Source organism: Rutilus rutilus (genome assembly GCF_951802725.1).
Source record: "Rutilus rutilus genome assembly, chromosome: 12".
NCBI lineage: Eukaryota > Metazoa > Chordata > Actinopteri > Cypriniformes > Leuciscidae > Rutilus > Rutilus rutilus.
The window spans coordinates 31006788-31026871 of NC_140217.1; the positions used below are offsets into that span (position 1 = coordinate 31006788).

General features: G+C 38.9%; 1 protein-coding gene across 3 annotated transcripts in view; it reads right to left on the reverse strand.

The window, feature by feature from the left end:
• col7a1 (collagen, type VII, alpha 1) overlaps positions 1 to 20084 on the reverse strand; it is a 62035-nt gene that overhangs the window by 4267 nt on the left and 37684 nt on the right. For 2 of the 3 annotated variants that reach the window (XM_084426167.1, XM_084426165.1), the window contains exons 57-103: positions 19693 to 19737; positions 19565 to 19600; positions 19432 to 19473; positions 19267 to 19347; positions 19153 to 19188; positions 19009 to 19044; positions 16719 to 16799; positions 16599 to 16634; positions 16387 to 16458; positions 16230 to 16274; positions 15422 to 15457; positions 15302 to 15337; positions 14508 to 14612; positions 14318 to 14383; positions 14060 to 14095; positions 13834 to 13869; positions 13694 to 13732; positions 13574 to 13609; positions 13382 to 13480; positions 12936 to 13145; positions 12779 to 12814; positions 12218 to 12262; positions 11976 to 12089; positions 11806 to 11877; positions 11668 to 11712; positions 10809 to 10844; positions 9575 to 9610; positions 9457 to 9501; positions 9284 to 9316; positions 9081 to 9143; positions 8708 to 8743; positions 7603 to 7683; positions 7380 to 7448; positions 7214 to 7249; positions 5267 to 5326; positions 4969 to 5013; positions 4854 to 4889; positions 4650 to 4745; positions 3403 to 3528; positions 3160 to 3231; positions 3018 to 3053; positions 2000 to 2059; positions 1871 to 1915; positions 1462 to 1497; positions 1256 to 1291; positions 818 to 874; positions 468 to 539 (exon numbers count right to left, since the gene is read on the reverse strand). In XM_084426167.1, coding sequence (XP_084282293.1) covers positions 468 to 539; positions 818 to 874; positions 1256 to 1291; positions 1462 to 1497; positions 1871 to 1915; positions 2000 to 2059; positions 3018 to 3053; positions 3160 to 3231; positions 3403 to 3528; positions 4650 to 4745; positions 4854 to 4889; positions 4969 to 5013; positions 5267 to 5326; positions 7214 to 7249; positions 7380 to 7448; positions 7603 to 7683; positions 8708 to 8743; positions 9081 to 9143; positions 9284 to 9316; positions 9457 to 9501; positions 9575 to 9610; positions 10809 to 10844; positions 11668 to 11712; positions 11806 to 11877; positions 11976 to 12089; positions 12218 to 12262; positions 12779 to 12814; positions 12936 to 13145; positions 13382 to 13480; positions 13574 to 13609; positions 13694 to 13732; positions 13834 to 13869; positions 14060 to 14095; positions 14318 to 14383; positions 14508 to 14612; positions 15302 to 15337; positions 15422 to 15457; positions 16230 to 16274; positions 16387 to 16458; positions 16599 to 16634; positions 16719 to 16799; positions 19009 to 19044; positions 19153 to 19188; positions 19267 to 19347; positions 19432 to 19473; positions 19565 to 19600; positions 19693 to 19737 — 2733 coding nt within the window. Of the gene's footprint in view, positions 1 to 467; positions 540 to 817; positions 875 to 1255; positions 1292 to 1461; positions 1498 to 1870; positions 1916 to 1999; positions 2060 to 3017; positions 3054 to 3159; positions 3232 to 3402; positions 3529 to 4649; positions 4746 to 4853; positions 4890 to 4968; positions 5014 to 5266; positions 5327 to 7213; positions 7250 to 7379; positions 7449 to 7602; positions 7684 to 8707; positions 8744 to 9080; positions 9144 to 9283; positions 9317 to 9456; positions 9502 to 9574; positions 9611 to 10460; positions 10497 to 10808; positions 10845 to 11667; positions 11713 to 11805; positions 11878 to 11975; positions 12090 to 12217; positions 12263 to 12778; positions 12815 to 12935; positions 13146 to 13381; positions 13481 to 13573; positions 13610 to 13693; positions 13733 to 13833; positions 13870 to 14059; positions 14096 to 14317; positions 14384 to 14507; positions 14613 to 15301; positions 15338 to 15421; positions 15458 to 16229; positions 16275 to 16386; positions 16459 to 16598; positions 16635 to 16718; positions 16800 to 19008; positions 19045 to 19152; positions 19189 to 19266; positions 19348 to 19431; positions 19474 to 19564; positions 19601 to 19692; positions 19738 to 20084 lie in introns of all 3 variants that reach the window. The other variant, XM_084426166.1, reaches the window with a different exon arrangement.

Sequence of the window (20084 nt, forward strand, 5' to 3'; positions counted from 1 at the left end):
TGACACATATCTTCTCTAGTGTTTCAGAAGAAATCTCAACAACGTCTGTAATCAAAAGTAAGAGATTTCAACATTTCTCAGATTCTTCTAAAACCTTCTAAAGCCATTCACATACATTTTATAGCTCTAACTGTAGGTCTCATTTGTGTCTGTATTTATTTCACCTAAGGAATTTTGGGAGAAACCAAGGTAGTCGTAAAAAGTTATGAAACCGCAACCTTTAAAAGGAATCAAAAGAGAAGAACCATTTTAATTTGGGATACACCAATATTAAAATTGTGGCTGAGATCAATAAGCTGATCATTGTTTTTTCATGTTCAGGCTGATGACAACTAAATAGCCCATTTTAAAATGATATACTATTTTGTCTAAAATCAGTTGTTTTAAAAAAAATGCTACAATAGATTTTAGGCATCACAACATTATATTGTAGTTGTACATAAAAACAAGAAAAATATATTTTTTACCTGTTCTCCTGGTGGTCCTTCCTGTCCTTTTGCACCCTTTTCACCCTGTGCACCTTTAGGTCCTCGTTCCCCCTGAGGAGAGCAGTGTTCAGTATAACTCATTGGTTTACATCGACCCAATTGATCTGCCTTTAAGCCTGTTGCCTACTGACTCGTTAACAATCTCCAGAATCGATCCTGAGGCAGGCACACATAAATGCTGTATGACCAGTTCTCACAGGCACATGTTCTCAAAAGATAAGAGACCTTCAGCAACCTAACCTTCATTATTGGCCTTTATTTATTTTTTATAAAGTGATACAAAAGCGGTTTAACATCTGACACAGCTTCATCAAATAATTTTGACTCACAGTTTCTCCTTTCACTCCTTTCTCTCCTGGAGGCCCCCCCACCAGCAGAGTATCTCCCTTGAAGATTCAAATTCAAATACAAAAATATATAATTAAATATTTAAAAAGAAAAATGTAGTACATCTAATGTACAAAATAAACCCCATCAGGGTGGTACAAGACTCGCCATCTTCACATCTGATCACACTTGTAGGGGTTTATTTTGCAAAAATTACCAGATGACTGTTCATGGTCCTGCTTATTATACAGCTACAAATACAAAATATGCACATGATTTGAGTTTAAATCATTTTATCATATAAGAAGAATCAAGTTTAATGGCCAAGTTTAGCAGTTATTATTGAAAAAAATATTCCAATGGACCAATCAGAATCAAGCATTTCAGGGAGCTGTGTAAAAAAGCAGGATGATCAATGCATATTTAAAAAAAGAAATCACCTTTTCGCCTTTAATTCCCGAAGGACCTTGCTCGCCCTGTGAAGAATTGGTATATTTAACATTATTTCTAAGTTTATATGACATAAAACATCTGCATGTAAATTGAAGAATTTTATGACAGTTATTATTTTTTCTTTCTTTTTTTTATAGCAGAGTAAAGGACAGCCTGAGACAGATTGTAGCAGCAGACGACAATTTATACACACCTTATCTCCTCTGTTCCCTTTGCTGCCAGAAGGACCCTGTCAGTGGGACAGACAGATGAGTAGAGGAGAAATCTTATTTGCTTGAACATTTGTATGCATTTGTAGATAGAAGACGTGCAGCGCAGCAAGAGGTCTTGACTCATAATGGTTTTGAAATTGCAGCGAGTGGGAGACGAACACATCATAGCCCTGAATATAAAGTATGACGAATACAGTGTGTTCGTACAGCTACCTCTATCCCTGCATCAGCCTTTCCACATCTAGACGAGGGCTCAGATCAATGACACCCATCAAGAGAAACTGACTGTTTCTGTCTGACTGACATCAATATATATAGAAAAAGGGATGTAGTGGGGTAAAAAATAATGAGCGAATGCTGAATGTTGTGAACAGAAAGGAGTATATTTACAGTAGGGCCTCTCTCTCCATCTGTTCCAGCCCGACCTTCTTCTCCCTAAGTAAATTAGACAGATACACCATCACAATCTGATGAGCATACAAGCAAATGAACATAATTCAGATTAGTCATGGACATTACCCGAGGACCGAGGTCTCCTCGCTCTCCTCTTAGACCTGGCACTCCTACTCCAACTTCACCCTGAATGTGGAGGGGGAAAAGTGAGAAAAGGGGTAATGTACTCTTAAATACTTGTCCAATAGCACCACTTTTGAAAATGCTTGTATATTTCATTACAAATTATATAATCAACATAAATTCGAGTGAAAAGACATTTCAGAATGTCTTAGTATTTGGTATATCTGTATTTTACTTCAGTGACAATATGCACTTAGGGTGGGATGAACTCCATAAGTTGTTTCCAGATTTAAATGGGAAACTTGAACTATGTACTATATATTGTAAAATATACTGATATATGATTGAGCAACTCTAAACAGATCCAATCCAGGGCTTGTTTAGGCACACCGTTGCGACTGAACCAGTTAAACTCATGAATAAATTATCACCAGCCAAGCAACAAATTCGAATACAAATCGTAAAGACCGTGATTTAATTAATATGTACATTTATAGTTTGACGTGTTTCCGAATGAACAGCATCATTTATAGATTTATAGAAAATTCTGCTCTACGCAAACTCTGCAAGTGCTGCGGGTTTGGGTCATCCATGACGTGCATTTGAAAATGCAACATGAGTGTGCCAACCCGTCTTGTAATCAGAATTATTTATAAATCTGTTGTCAGCAAATGAGAAGCTTTAGGTCTTCCTGGAGTTTTCAGCAAAAATAAAAGCTCTATGGTTTAATGATTGAAAGCAAAAAAAGGAAGACAGCCATAAATACAGTATTAGTATTGTAATTTTACTGTTGTCTTTTTTTTTTTTTCAGCCTTCATTTGATTTATCAGCAAGTAAACTCCTTTGTCATGAATTTTGAATTCTGTTATAGTTGATAAGCTCCCCTTTCTCATGCATACTTGTGCATGACTTTAACTGCTCCTAAATGTTTGACTGTGCTTCTAAAGTTTTTAAATTAGGAACACAGGTGCTCTTAAAAAAATTGTACGAATAGCACCTTTAAAAGCAACACATCAATTACCTTATCGCCCTTGAGTCCTGGAAGGCCCGCAGTACCCTAATATGAAGATAAAGACATCACTGAATACCACTGAGGGATAGACACAGTTATACTTGCTCTAAGAAACACCTGTATACACATAATTTGATTTGAACATTCTTACAGTGGGTCCTGGTTGTCCATCAACTCCAGATGTTCCTGGGTTTCCTATTTTGCCTGTAAATCCTTGTAGACCCTTACAACAATAAGAGGCATCAGAGGAATTGTGATCACTGGATGCAGTCAATAGACTGAAAATTCAGCAAGTAATTTTGTTTATTGTATTGAACACATTTCTTTATGTAGTAATAGCCATTCTAAACATTTGTGTCACATTTGTTTCTGTATGTGCAGTTACTCAACTAACCCTCTCTCCTTGTGGTCCAGGGGGTCCTGGCTGACCTGCTTCACCTCTCTGTCCTGCCAGTCCTGGTGTCCCATCCAATCCACGTGGTCCAGGAGGGCCTGGAGGACCTGGAAAGCCAGGGTCACCCTGGAACAGATTAAAAACCTTCGATTCAATATACACACTAGTTTTTAACATTTTCTGTGGTTGACTATATGACTGCAAAAGCATTGCCATGTGGTCGATTTGCGGTACTATCATTCATGTTTGTGTGGATGAGCCACAAGCCAAAGTTAACACTTAGGGCCCTATCTTGCACCCAGCGCAATTGACTTTGTACACCGACGCATGTATCATTCCTATTTTGCACCCGCGCACAGCGGACTTTTCCCTCCACAGACGCACGTCGGTAAACTAGGAAATACACTTGCGCTCCCCGGGGCGGTTCAGCGCAAAGAGGAGGCGTGTTCGGGCGCAAACGTTCCCTGATGCTATTTTGCAGGTTTAGAAAACAATTCCGCCACTGACTTTAAACTAGGTTTTTCCTGGTTGAATGCACGTTGCGCATGTTATTCATATCCTATTTTACATGTTATTCATATGCTATTTTAAGGGCGCATGCTTGGCCATAATCAATGTAGCGTGTGGACAATGCGCATACACTTTGATTCTCTCATCTACACAGAAACAGCAGTTTTCATTTTTGCAAATCATACATTATTACAATAGATAGAGAGATAGATAGATAGATACACAATTTATTATAAAAGCATACATCTAGCTTACACATTTACCCAAATGATCATACGCCTGTTTAACCGAAGTTAATTTGGGTGGGTTTCTCCATCCCTAATGTAACTTCTCTCTCTTTTACGGCCGTGACGAGAGTGTTGCTCTCCTCGGCTGTGAAACGCTGCTGGCGCGCGCCTGGCAAATTCGCCGTTACAATAGCAATCCGCCATGGAAAAAGCGCGTCTGCTCTTAAAGGGAATGTGAGATGTCGCTCTGATTGGTTTATTTCACGTTACGCCCAAACCACACCTATGAATAATGAAGCTACTTCAGACCAACCCATTTTAGATTTGCGTCGGGCGCAAGAGTCATTTATCCCGTCGGTATAATAGCAACAGCACCCAAGACCCGCCCACAAAGTTACTTGCGTTTCGCGCTTGATACTTGCGTTTCAGATCGTTAAACTAGGGCCCTTAGAGTTTGAGGTTTGTTAGCAACAGTTCTATAACAACTCCAAAATAAAATGAATCAATGACCTTTAAGCCGATGGGTCCAAGTTGTCCTGGAGGCCCAGCCATCCCCACGCCTGGCTCACCTTTGAATCCTTTGGGCCCTTGTGGGCCTCTCATTCCCTAAAAAATTAATGTGAAAAAGTATTTTAAGGATGCATGTATTATAGTGGAGATGAAATGGATGGTGGTGCTATTGCTTCTGCCTTTGAAGTGAATGCAGGTACTCACATTTTCTCCAGAATCTCCAGGATCACCCGCAGCACCCTGTGCGTAAAAAACACTTTAAATTCCATTTCTACACAATGTAGATTTGCACTCTGTAATATTATCAGACAGTTCTCACTCTTTCTCCTTTTATCCCCGCTGGCCCCTTGTCTCCTTTTGGGCCCTAAAATAAAAAACAGGCACACAAAAGAAATTAGTACGTGTATGAAATATGAATTCAGAATTAGTTCTACAAATGATGAAGGATGGCTGATGACAGAATATGATGAAAACTGTGAGAATAAATGATGGGTCATAAAAAAGATTAATATGCAACTCAAAACATATAAACTTTAGAAACATTGACAGGTTGACATCAGAATGAATAGTTGGCTGGACAGAACTTCACATTTATGACCAAAACGAGTGAAACTCACTGATAATCCAGGAAGGCCTCTTTCTCCAACAGTGCCTGGCAATGTCTGACCAGGAGATCCCTTAAACAATCAGCAAAAAGATATGAGTTAATGATGTGAAATATTCATGTCAGAAATACATCTATGGTGCATTATCTACAATCTATGTCATGGCGCAGTGCAGATAAGCCATCCACTTCCTTCAGGGGAATTGGTACTGTACCAAATGCTTGAGTTACGTTTCTGAGAACATGCTGTACATATTTTTTTCAGATATTATCAAGATTCCATCATAGTTTATACTGTGGATGGGATATCTTGACAGATTAGGTGCTCCTGGAAGTGTTCGGCTGTACAGTGAAGGCAGGTGATGGATTTTTGCCCATGGCGTTTAATGTGCAACAGTCACAGTAGTTTTCTTCCCTGTCCTGTTATAATTGTCAACAAATGTGGTAAATATATATGGAGCACATCAGTGCCAGTACCTAAGTAAACCCACACACAATAAGGCACAATTACAGAGTATTTGTGTCATAGAGATGGCAGAATGCTGAAAAAGGAGGTCAAAGTTTTCCTGTATCAGATTTATTTAGATGTTGAAAGTACATATACATACAGCTAAATATATTAATCAGACTCAAATAATTCTGACTTGTCGCTCATAAAAATAAAATAAATAAGGCACTTAAAATGGAAGTCTTATGCTTGCTTACAATGAAAGCAAGGGGCTTTTTTGTATTAATTCTTCTGGACAACAATGTGCGTTATTCTAGGCAGATAAACTACTCAGTATTTTTTACCGAGTAGAATGGTCCCTACAGTCTGATATCCCTACATGTTTCATGCTGAAATTTTGCTTAATTTACATGGTCGTGACTGATTGAATATAACTTTGCTGACAATTAGTAATTCATTTTAGCACATTTTAATTTTGTTAGTATGTATAATGTTAAGACTTGTCAATATTTTACATTTATCTTGTTGCACTGTGTTTCCCCATTGTGAATTTCTGTTCTGTTCAAATTCTGTTCAAGACTAATAGTTAACTAGTTAACTAAGTTAACTAACTGATAGTTAATTTGTGTTATGAAACACTGTAGACCTTCTTGTGTTGGACTTGTTTTAAAGACACCAGCAAACACGATAAAGACATTAATGAAACTGGATGGAAAACATAAGCCCCTTTCACACAGCGCGTTGATCCTGGGAAATTACCAGAACGCCTTCTGTGTGAATGCAAACACGACCCGGGGTTGATGCCGGGTTGGGGACCTAGTAACATTGCTGTGTTCAGTCCCAGAATGCGCTGTGTGAACAAAAGCCGTAATCAATGCCGTGTCGTAATGATGACGCTGAAGCCGGGATCGTTCGCCAGCTACTGAAACGGTACGTAATGCGCTAGTTTATGATCGAATCAGAGAAAAAAATGCACAAGCGTGGTTTCTCGAGAGAGAAATAGCAGCTCATAACATTATGCTGCTGAGACATTACAAGTCACATCGATGTCACATGTCTTTACGGGTTGTGTGTGAACGCACTCTCTGATTCCGGAAAATCACTGGCAGTGTGAATGAACCAAAATCAAACGAACCCGGGTCAGATCCCGGGTCACTTTATCCGTGTATATTCCGGAATCTCTGTGTGAAAGGGGCTATATAGGAAGTTAGAAACTGTCAAAAAATGCCCAAAGTTGGTATGAAAAAACAGAATCAAGGATCAAGGAAACCTTTTAATCGAAAGCAGTCATAAAACATTAGATTAAAGTAAAATAAAATATAGCTTCTATGCTTGGCTTGAATAAATAAAAGCCTCAGTTGGCATTTGGGTTTTGTTAACACTCTATTGAAGAGCTCACGTACATGGTGCTCTAACATTATGTTTGCTGCAAATGAGATTATCATTCAAGCAGGTGAGAAGGGTTGATCTTCACATAGTGTTCACTATGTTGTAACCATGGCAACAACTTACCGTCTCACCCTTCATTCCAGGGGGTCCGGTGACAGACTGCAGAACACAGAGGAACACAAATAAAGGGAGAGAGATCAATTGAACAGGTTGGGAATTAAAAGCATAGTGTCAATCAAACTACACATTACGTGCAAATCCACACATGCAGATGCACATATGGATGCACCTTTCCTGGTGGACCGCTGTCTCCTTGCTCTCCTTTAAGTCCTGGGGGGCCGATGGGTCCAGCAATGCCCTGAAAGTAAGTGAAAGAAAGAGATAATTAGACAAAGAGAAAGTGGTTAAGTACGGAAGAACAGAAAGAAGAAAAGCTGAAAAAAAGAAGAAGCAGAAGATCATGAAATTAATGCATATGTCTCAGTAAATGTCAAGGGCATCTTATCACTCACCTGTTTCCCAGGTAATCCTGGCAGGCCCTCTTTCCCTGTAACACCATCTCTCCCTGGGACCCCAGGCTTGCCCCCCTCTCCCTGTGTATGTCATTAAGGTAACATGTTAAGATAACCTTGTTACTCAAACAAGGGACTTTTTTACTTATCACAAACATGCTAAAGAAACAAATATAATACATTTTTGTGTATGTTAATGTATAAATCCTGCAGAAAAAGTAATGGAATAATGAATTCTCTGAAGAGAAAATGCACCTTATATTTTATTTATTTTTCCTTCTACTTTTGCCCTTAAAAAGGCTGGCATTTTCGATTAGATTGGTAATCAAGTAATAAACAATTGTTTTTGACAATTGAGTTATAATTGATATTCACAATAAAATACCCTTAAGTAGGCTTATGCATGCCCTAAATCTCAGAGGGAATGTATAAACAGTATTTGTGTGTATGTGTGAATAGACTGTGTGTCTGTGTCACCACCAAAAGGTGAGTTAAACCTGACAAAATTTCATTTTGGAAAGTTTTAGCATTTACAACTAACTGTATATAAAACAGTGGAAGTCTATGGAATGTCCCCATTTAGATAGCTTAGTAAATGTCTGTGTGTGTGTGTGTGTGTGTGTGTGTGTGTGTGTGTGTGTGTGTGTGTGTGTGTGTGTGTGTGTGTGTGTGTGTGTGTGTGTGTATGTATGTGTTAGTGAGACAACAGGAGAACAGAGAGTCACTTCATATAAATTAGGTCTGGGTACTGCCAACTACCTCAAAATACCATACTCATTAATGCAATACAGGCATCACGATATCATAATTGGATTGTGCCTGCAACTGCACCAAGCGTGTCAGTCCGAAAGAGTGAATTGCGGGTTCAGTTTCAATCTTTCTCGCACCTCATAGAAACAGTTCTGATGGCACTGTTAAAACGATATTTTATTGTTAAAATCCAAAGTCAAGTGCTCTTGTCATTTGTTGCTCAGACCCTCAACTATGCATTGCCTCACATTCACCATTTTGCCGACTGGTTAAAGAGCGAAACTTGTAATAGAGCATTTATCCAAATATGAAATTCTCTGTAATATATGTTTGTCTGGTATGTTTATTTACTCACCACTTGTCCTGGAAGCCCTGGGGGTCCTTGTGGCCCCTGCAAAACATTAGAAAATGCTGCATTTATCTCTACACAGACAAATATAAATCACCACATTCTATAAGAGCAAGATGTCTATGAAATACCCACAGGATCTACTGAACGTCACAGTACACTGATATTTAAGCGGTATCTGCTGAAATAGGCCTACGCGAAGAGGAAAAATACTGTAATTGTGCCAAAATCCAAGGGCAAACCGAAGACACAGAGGGATAAACAGAGCATGTGAAGAGGCTTTAAGCTGAAGCTGCAGAGATTGTCTAATGACCTCTGTGGAGAGACAGAGGTCAAACTCCTCTGTTGGAAAGACTCCAATATTGCATTTTTATCTTACTATGGCTCCTGGAGTGCCTGCAGGTCCAGGTAACCCTCTGTTGCCCTGAGGTCCAGGAGGGCCCTTGAAGAATGAAGAGAAAATATTGAAGAGTGAGTAAACTCTGGTGGGTTAGTTATGTAACTCCAAAAACACACGGCCTCCTTCTGTGTATCAAATCGCCTGAAGGAAAGTGTTCATCTCTACTCAGCTGGAAAACGTACTTGAACTCCAATGCCTGGTTCTCCTTGGTCACCCTAAAATGACATGCATACACAAATAATCAGGACACAAATAAAGACAAAATAACAAACATGGTTCATGCTATTATGATTGATCTGAAATTACTGGTAATGAATGAAATTCTGGGGTCTATGTCAAATAATGCAGTATTTACCTTCACACCAGGAGCCCCTGGGGGTCCATTTCCACCCATCGGACCCTGAAATTCCAAACCAAAGGTTAGAAATAATATATTTTTTAATTTGAGTATGTACATAACTGAATATACGTACAGTTGGTCCTCTTATTCCTGGTTCTCCTGGATTCCCCTGTGTAAAATACACATTTGGTATGAACAGCAGGCTGATACAAATATAATGCACACAGACACACACATGCACAGAAAAACAGCACAGACAAGCTCTGAATGGACAGACATACTGTATATTTCTGACAACGACTGCACAAACATCGAATACACATACACTACTGTTCAACTTTGAGAGCCGGTACAATTTTCTTAATGTTTTCTTAATTTTCTTGTGCTTACAAAGGCTGGTGATTTGATCAAAAATACAGTAAAAACAGTAATTGAAATATTATTACAATTTAACTGTAATATTATTACAACTCCATTCTATTTTAATATATTTTAAAATGTAATTTTTTCCTGTGATCCTTCAGAAATTATTCTAATTTGCTGATTTGACGCTTTTATTATTATTACTTCAGTTGAAATGGTTGTGCTGCTTAATAATTTCATTGTGGAAACCGTCATTTCAGGATTCTTTGATGAATAGGAAGTTTAAAAGAACAGGATTAATTTGAAATAGAAATCTTTTGCAATACTATAAATGTCTTTACTGTCACTTTTCATTCATTTAAAGGGTTTTTAAAATAAACAATACAGGGGTTTTAAATTAACAATAAAATTGTTAATTTCATAAAAAAAAAACTAAAAAAAAAACCTTTTGAACGGTAGTGTATAAAAATTACAAACATTTACATTGCTTACAGAGACTTGAGACAATGTATATTTCAACTCACACATATATGACCATCTAACAGACTTAAACACACAAGCACACACACAAACAAACAAACAAACTACACAGACAAGGACAGCCTCCTTCCCATTATTAGTAAAGCAGCCTACAATCTCAGCCACAGAAAACCTACCGGTCTGCCCAGCACTCCTGGGAACCCAGGCAAGCCCTAAAGAGAGAGGGAGGATGGAATGGAGGGACAGGAAGTGTAGAGAGAGCAGAGGTGTGATGGTACAAATGAATGGAATTAGAAAATGAATGGAGTGGGATTACAAAAAGGAGTGGAGGAAAAGAGGAGACAGATTGGTTAGCGGATTGAAGCAGTGCTGCATTTGTTACTTCTGTGTGGTTGATCTATGGAGCCTCAAGCAAAGGAAGTCAGCTAGTGCTCACAGCAAGGCCTAGTACTCGCAGCAAATCCCCAGGATTTCCTTCATGGCAAGCCCAAGAGAGGCTGCCATGTTGGGATGCTGTTACTTACAGGTAGGCCTGGTGGACCGGCCAGTCCCTTCAAACCCTGCTCCAGAGGAGAATAAATAAAGGTGTGAGTGAGAGCATAAACTCTCCTCTTCCTCTCCACTAAAGCTAAACTTTCTTTTCATCTCCATTTCATTAATGAGACAGCATGTTTTTATACTGTATGACTACTACATTACGGCATACTTGACTAACTAATGAAAAGCAAACTGATTATAAAGTGTTGCAGAATTCACTAAACATTGTCAAACCTTCAAATGAGAGAAGGAGATTCGTGGAATTCACCATTCTCTGGTAATCTAACCATACCATGGTTTGTCATAACTATAGTACACCAATATGCATGACTGTTAAATCATAAGGATGCAAAGACATCATCAGAAGGTGGTGCCTGCCAGTGCAAAATATGTTTCTATGCAGTTCCTGTGATATCTTGGGTGGTTGCTAGGGTATTCTGGTTGGTTAATTGGTGGTTACTTACAGGACTTAGCCCCACAAAAGCCCATCCAAAATCTCCATGATTTTCTGGTTCACAGATAAGCCTTGGGTCCCTCCTTTAGTGTCAGTGTGTGTGTGTTTTTTGTTTGTTTTTTTGCCTGTTTTATCATCCACCAGGCACAAATTGTATCATCGCTTAAAAAAATAACAGCACAGTTCTCCCCAACAAGCCACACTATCTACAAATGGTGTGGGACACGTTACATGCCAAAGTTTAATACTTAGGATTAAAGATGTGTTCAAATAACTAACCTTAATTAACCTTAAAACTAATAATTAACATCAACATTAATTAGACAAAGCAACTGAAATCCATTTCAATAAGTAAAAACTGGCAACACAGCTAATAGGAATTTGTTTCTCACCGGCTTCCCATCCTGTCCTTGTTTTCCTGGATCTCCTTGACTTCCCTAAGATAACAGAACCACAGTTTTATTGTAAAATTAGATAAAAAGAGAGAGAAGTTCTATTGTCAGTTAAGGCCAGTAAAAGGGTACACTCACCGGGGAGCCATCTTTTCCTCTCTCTCCACTGGCTCCTTTGTCCCCTTTCTCCCCACGAGCACCTGTGTAGCCCTGAGAGAGAAACACATCACAGATCTGACAGTCAACTAAGGTCAAAAACATATAAGGTAGCATCCACACATACAAACACTTCAGAAACTCCACCTCACCCGCTCTCCCAGAGATCCTGGAGGCCCTACTGCACCAGGCTCACCTCTGATACCTTGGGGGCCTGGCAGACCCCTTGGACCAGGCAAACCACTCTGAGCGGTGACCGAATCGCCCTTGGAAAAACACAGGAATAAATGCTTAATATGTTACCACACACAAAATTAATAACTACAAATCTTTATCTCAGTTTACGGTACACTTCCACTAGTGTACTAAAAATGCGAGCTTCATTTTGTTTTACCTTTGGTCCTGGAGGCCCTCCTAGGCCAGGCAATCCAGCCGGACCCTAAAAAGAGAAGATTTAATCCATATAAAAGCAAGAAAGTAGTTTTTGAACTAGTGCTAATCGCGATTAATCACATCTAACCTAAAAGTCTTTGTTTTACATAATATATGTGTGTGTATATATATTATTATATATATTTATATATATTAAATATATATGTCTGTGTGTATATACTGTATTTACACACACACATTTATATATATATACAGTATATATACAGTATACACAGACACACACACTCACACACATAAATATAACATGTAAATACTGTATAATAATATATAAACACATATATTATGTAGAAAAAATAATATTAAAAATCAATTAATCGATTTGATAGCACTAGTTTGAACATACACCAAGCATCTAATGCAAGCAAAAATTGCTAGACACTCCATGGCTGGTAAAATATATATTTGTTCAAGAATATATATTGCTGGTGCATTTTCTTGAACAAAGTTCATGTTCATTAAATTTCTTAAAATTGAATGCATAAATGATAGCAATGGTACTTACACCTGGCCCTCTGTCCCCTTTGTCCCCTTTCTCTCCCTGCAACAAAGACAAACTCATAATCTCATTTCTACAATAACTTTATATCAAGTGTCTTCTTTAATCAGCTCTTTATCCTCTACAAGTAACAAAATCTTGTAGAAAAATCTCTTCTCTTTACCTTGTCCCCAGGTCTGCCAGCTTCTCCAAGTTCACCGGCTCGTCCTGGTACTCCTGGTATTCCTGGCTTTCCGGGTTCACCTGCCTGTCCTGGCGGACCCTCTGGGCCTCTCTCTCCAATTGCCCTGCCTGGAGGACCCTGTGGGCCAGGCGGCCCGTTCTCACCATGCTCTCCTTTCACACCTCGCTCACCTGGAAGACCTCGTGCACCCTGAAAGCCAGTATGCAAAGAAGAGAGAACAAGGTTTAAAAAAGAAGAGGAGAGGGCACTGGAGAAATATGGAGAGTTGCTGGATGTTTTCAAACCAGAACTCAGTTTCAGCACCATGGACAGTACCAACAGAGTTTTAGCATGCTCTTTATTGGATAAGGTCCTGTAACACGCTACTCCAACTGTTGAAATACCAGACACCACTCTGTTGCATAATGTATCCACGTTTAACTCACATCTGCTCCTGCAGGGCCTCTAGGTCCGACATCTCCTTTATCGCCCCTCTTTGATACTAGATTGCTTTGGTCATCAATTAATAGTTTTAATTCTCTGACCTAAAATGGAAATTTTATGTAAATGATAGGAGAGAGAGTGACATGTACATCTACATGCAAACATTTCAATCTCGTTGATAAATTTATCAGTACCTCAATGCCAAATTCTGAGAATGCTCTCTTCACATCCTGTGACAAAACCGGGGGAAAACAATATTAGTCATCTTGCTAGCCATGCATGCGTGACTCTGCGTGCACGAACGTTTTCCTTACTGCTACAGTTCCTGGTTTGCCATCCTCTCCTGGATCACCCTGTCAGTCAGAAGAGTTGAATTATTACAGTCAGGTATGCTGAGAACTGCCTTATGTCAGCTCTGAGAGCAGTGAATACACATGCGTAAAAATACACTCACCACATCTCCTTTCAAGCCTGGTAGACCTCTTTCCCCCTACAAAGGTCACATTATGACAACTTAATAATAAAATAAAAAAATAAAACACAACACAACACACTCTCTTGCACACACACACACACACACACACACACACACACACACACACACACACACACACACACACACACACACACACACACACACACACACACACACACACACACACACACACACACAAACTTACTCTTGCTCCAGCAGCTCCTGGAACTCCAGGTACTCCCTGATTGATAGAAAACAATGCATACAGTATGTAAGACAGGATACATAGCTGCATATTGCTGGTAATTCAAACTTCAATGCAATATATGTATTTGGGCTATAATAAATTACTAAACAAGATTTTCAGTTTTAGAAGAAATATAAGTGGTGCTTTTTTCTCAAGTGCAAAAATACTAAGTCTCTAAAAACAACTTAAGAACCAGCAGTGGTAGAGGTTACTTACAGAGGTTCCTGGAGGGCCCTGGGGCCCTGGAATAGAGATTGCCGACTCCCCTTTAACATAGACCACCTGGAAGAAATAGAGAAGGATAGAGATATACAGCCCTTTGCATACATTTTGATAATTATTGTGGGATTAATAGAGTAGCAGAGTATTCGATTTATATTCAAACATTTGCACAACACAAACGCACAGGTCCTGGTGGTCCGACGTTTCCAGGAACTCCAGGGGGTCCAATGGGACCTTGCGGGCCAATAAGTCCTGCAATGCCCTGATCACCTTTTATCCCATCTCGACCCTGAGGAAGAGTGAGCAACAGAGAGAGAGAGAAGATGAGAGAAATAACCATGATCCAAATTAATTCCTTAATTAATGGGCATAAATTTGCACATCAAATAAACTCATCAGTGAAGAGTTTCTCCCATAAGGCTGCTGACTCATAATTACTGACTGCACTCAGCATCAAGCACAGGAAGGAGAGCATCCATGCATTTAAAATATGTGTGAGAGTGTGTGTATATGTTTGCGAGTGTGTTTCTATGATTGAAAACATCCATTTAACAACAAATCTGATTTGGGCTGATGGGAAAATTAGCTGTACGAGACAGACAAAAAACAAAAAGCGAGTAAAAAGGGCAGAGAGACATAATGGCATGGACTGAATAACATAAAGCAACAAAATCTGAGTACATTTAAAGTGAAATGTGGTCACAGGACGAAAACAGCAGGTAAAGGCTTGGAGATAGCAGAGTACAAAATGAAACATTATCAGGCGACACTTTGATGCCACATAGAGAATGAGATCCACAAATGGTAATAATAACCTTTTCCATAACATAGGTGTAGGAAAAGTCAGAATGTACATTTTGAAAGTGTTATGTAGTGCCGAGTATGATAAGCTGTGATGGACTTGTCTTGTGTTGTGTTGTGAGAGGCAGGAAGAGAGTGAGAACAGGATGATCAGGAAGATAAGTACGAGAGACTCACGTCTCTTCCAGCGGCCCCCTGCTCTCCTTTGTCTCCCTGCGAAGGAAGCATAACCAGATTTAATCAGTGAGGCTAATTATCAAAAATTACAATGTAGTCATACAATAGATGTTTTATTACCTTTCGACCATCCTCTCCTGGCACGCCGTCCTCGCCCTGAAAAAGTTTGATAGAAAACGAGGCGCTAAACACAGACATCTGGATGAGTGCGAGGCGCGTTTTCATAATTTCTGTAATCAAGACTTCCTGTAATCAGCTCTTCCTGTTTTGGTATGAGAACTCTTGTAATTTTGTGCAGCTCATTCAAGCAGTAATTTCTCTTCTAAACGCTTCGTGCGACACGCAGCCATGTATTACAGATATATGACGGGTGCCATCCAGCCCAATATAGCTCCCGCAATTACCACAGCTGGTTCAGGGCTGTGATCAGTAAATCAGAAGAAACTGCAGGACGAGCGGGTTTTGCGTGAACCCAGCTCCAGTGGCGCAATCTATCTGAGTCAGGTTAACTGAACATTAGTACACGGCTGACTGAAATTCCTTACATATTTTAACTATAAAGCATATATTAGGGTGAGTTACCTCCCACTGAATGCTCATTAGGCTGCTAAGAGGGTGATTTATAATCAGCAGGATGGTTTAATTGTCTCATTTATGGAGGACAAGGTGTGGTTACTAAAGTGGAACAAGTGTTTGCTTACTGCATTCTAGATTGAGCTGACTTGATTAAAAAATAAAAGTAAAAAATAAACTCAGGAAGTGCCAGCTTGGAATTTCATACATTCTACTCATATTACAATGGGGTTGTTGAAAATATCAACAGTAAGGGGCTTGTGAGAATATGGTACATGCATATATTGCATGCACAGTAGATTCAAAGGTTTTTGAATAGATGTTGGGTTCTCATTCAGATTACAGCTTCACTTACAGCTTTTCCAAGCAGTCCTGGTTTCCCATCCTCCCCTGCTTTACCCTGAAATAAAACAAAACATTATTTTGACGTGATAACGGACTTATGCGCAGGTGTGGGAATTTGTATGGGTAAATGATTTTCCCTACACAAATTAAGCCATGATATTACTCACAGGTGTGCCATCAGTTCCTGGGGGACCAGGTGGTCCTGAAGGCCCCTGAGGCCCTCTTAGTCCCGGCAATCCCTAGGACGCAACAATTTAATGTTTATTTATCCAGCATCAAAAGTTTCTGACTGAAACCTGGACTGATTTGTAGCCAAATAGTCGCAACATCATGATACAAAACAAACAGATTTGACATAGGGAGGAAAAGAAGTACTCACATCTCGTCCAGGATCTCCTTGTTTTCCTGGGTCACCCTACAAAACCAAAAACAATTAGGAACTGATTGAGGATTCTTTGAATATTAGGCTGATGCAAGGCTGATCATGAAGTGATCTGACCCGTAATCCGGGAGTTCCAGGAAGACCAGGTTTCCCATCCTGACCGGGTCGTCCATCCAATCCTGCCACTCCTCTTTCTCCCTGCACATGCATACGCACATGTTCGTGAAACAATCAAAATTAGCTGTGACACACACATATTATCCATGCATACAAACACTCAACATCACTGTCAAAATCAAATTTTCAAACCAGCATTGGGTTGTCACCAACTTGAATGAATAATAATGAAAATGGGTTGACTGATAGATCCAATCTTTGTCATTAACAACACCAAACGCAGCAATCATCAGCTTAATGTAATAATCAATGATGCCCCGCCTAAAAACCTACACAATGATTATGAAAGGAACAGAGATCAAAAGGATAAATTACTGTAGATGAGTACTGGTACACAAGTATACGTCACAAGGGTCAGACACAACTGTCTCTCTGAGAGGAAACAGAAAGCTGCAACATGGTTTACAATATTTCTCGAGACATCAGTAAAATGTTGTTTTCTCATTTCCTCCCACTGCGAAACAAAGCCTTGTTTCAATTCTGTAGCACAAATAGTAAACAAAGATTAAACAGTCTTGCAGACAGCCAAAAATGAATATTTTCAGCGCTAGTGAGACCTGCTATTTAAAACCCCAAGAGGTAAAACCTGACATAATGAAGTGTGTCACAGCTGCTGCAGAATAGAGAGATCCATGACTAAGCAGTTATATTTATACTTTACACTGATGATTAGTGCAGCCAGCGTTACCATTTCAGCCATTTTTCAGCTGTCATCCACTGTATGGCACTTACTTTCAAAATATTGTCATTGCTGTACTCTAAAATAGAATGATTTTGCAAAGGCGCTTACACCTGCCTTTGAAGAAATATTTAAGAAAGCATCTTATTAGACGCTTCATTCCAAAAGTAATTGACAGCAAAAAAATTGCAGCGCAAGATGAAGCAATGTGTTCAATGTCTTGAACAGACAGAACTTATAATGGTAATAGAGGAAAGTGATCAGACATTACAATCCATTTAAAATCAAATTAACTTACATTTAATTTATCCATCTATAAATAAAATCCATTGCAGGTTACGTGCCACTTGGTACTTGCTTTTTGTTAAAAGTGACTTTTTTAATACTTTTATTCAGCAATGACGCATTCTGATCAAAGTGACATTAAAAACTCTTACATTAGCCGCTTCTCCACCGTCAGCCAGAACGGTTATAATAGCGGTAAGAAACGGTTCCAGTTCATTTCCAATTGAGCTTGGTTCGGCACGGCATATCCATATACAAAATGTATACTATATATGTAAATATATAATTTATTTTAAATTGTAAAACATTTTATTGCATTTTTGATCAAATAAATGCAGCCTTGGTGGGTTTTTTTCCAAAAACATTTCAAAAATCTTACCGACCCCAAACTTACGGTATGGTAGTGTATATAATATACAAATACAAAGATCGTTAGCTCTGTTCCATTTATTAGCAACTTTTGGATAAATGCTTTGCTCAACAGTGATTAAGCCAGATAATGATTTTAGTAATTAGGGCTGGGGAAAGAAATCATTCCCAGATGCATTTTAATACTTTTACTGAACAATTTTTTTATTGACTTAATTTTAGTTTTTCATTAAAATAGGTAAACTGTAAAACATTACAGGCAAGGGTTGTAAAATATTTGCTACACTCTTTTGACATTTTTCACGAACATGACATAAAAATCATATTTTGTGTCCAACAGGAGCTAAAGAAACAACAGCCTATTCACGCCTGTCAAATCCAAACACAGAACCCTTAAGCAACCCATAACTTCCACGTATGTTGAAAAGCGAACCATTAGGTCTACTGCATGATTTATCTAAAATGATTTGCGGCTGAAAGGCATAGCTGAAAAATGTATGCATCAAATAGTGTTTTGTAATCACATCATGATTCCCATAATCAAAATTTAAATGGACCCGTGAGGTGTCCCATGTATAAAACTGAACCTGCAGCATTTGCATTAAGATTCAGAGATCTTAAATCACAAGGCTATTACTACTTCCTGTCAGGGATGTCAGGACCTGTCACTCATACACACATGATTTCAAAATAAAATTACGTTTTGTGCTAAATATGTTTTTTTATTTAATGTCTTGTGGTCATGTTAATGATCTCAAAAAAGAGTGTTTGGTGTTGTTTTGGGACAGGAGGGTCAAACGCTTTATTCCTCTGGAAATCTACAGCCTGGACGCAGTAGCCAGAAAACTAAAGACAGCATGACGTCCCACAGTAAACAGAGAAACCTGGCTCTCTTACCTTGTCTCCTGGACTGCCCCTATCACCTGGGTCACCCTTGAGAAACAGAAAGTAGAATGAGATATTAAAGACTGCTATCACAAACGGATTAAAGAAATGTGTAAATGGCTAGAAGGCACAAAAGCACAAAAGAGAGGTACTTACTCTGGTTCCTGGTAGACCACGCTGCCCCTCAGAACCCTAATAAAACAAATAGTTTCAGATACAAATCCTATTACTCTCGATAACACATACTGTTTGATCTCCATGCTGACTTACGCTTGGTCCTGCAGGGCCTGAAGCTCCTCCTTCACCCTTTTGACCTTTAGCCCCATGCTCCCCTGGGTCACCTGCCTCTCCCTGGTGTTAGAACGAGTATCACAATGACAAAATCAGAATATGTGTGATAGACAAAATTAAGAGACTATGAACATTTTACTGTACCTTTTCTCCTCTGTCACCTTTCAGCTGTTTCTCTCCAGTTGTCTAACAGAATAAACAAATTCAAAAGATAAAAAAAAACTACTAATATAAGGGGGGGGTACTAATAAAAGAGATAATGATAATAAAAACATACCACATCTCCAGGCGGCCCGGGGGGACCTTGTATTCCCTATAATTACCCATAATGAAGATAGTTAGATGACAATTTCATTGTTTGTGTGATGGTCCAAACAATTGTGATACAAGTTTTTAATCTTTCACCTGCTCGCCCTTTAGGCCTCTTGGTCCGTTGGAGCCTGGGGTACCCTGCGCAAAACAAAACTCTGATCACATGACCAGACAAAGAAACCAATAATCTGACCCAACAGTGCTAAATATATCACAGTAGAGATCTGTTGTTGTTTTATTTGGAGGCTAGGTTGATGTTTTTAACTGTATGGTTAGGGCTGTGCAATATAGCCAAATAATCTATCACAATATAATGTTTCATATCGGTCGGTATATCGATAATGATTAACATTTTTTATAACCTTTTTTTTTTAAGTAGAAAAGTTTGAATTTAAACCACTGTTTGAACAACAAACTATATTAGTTTTAGCAGTCAAAAACAAAATAAAATGTCAACAAAAATATCTTCTTTATGTCTTATATTA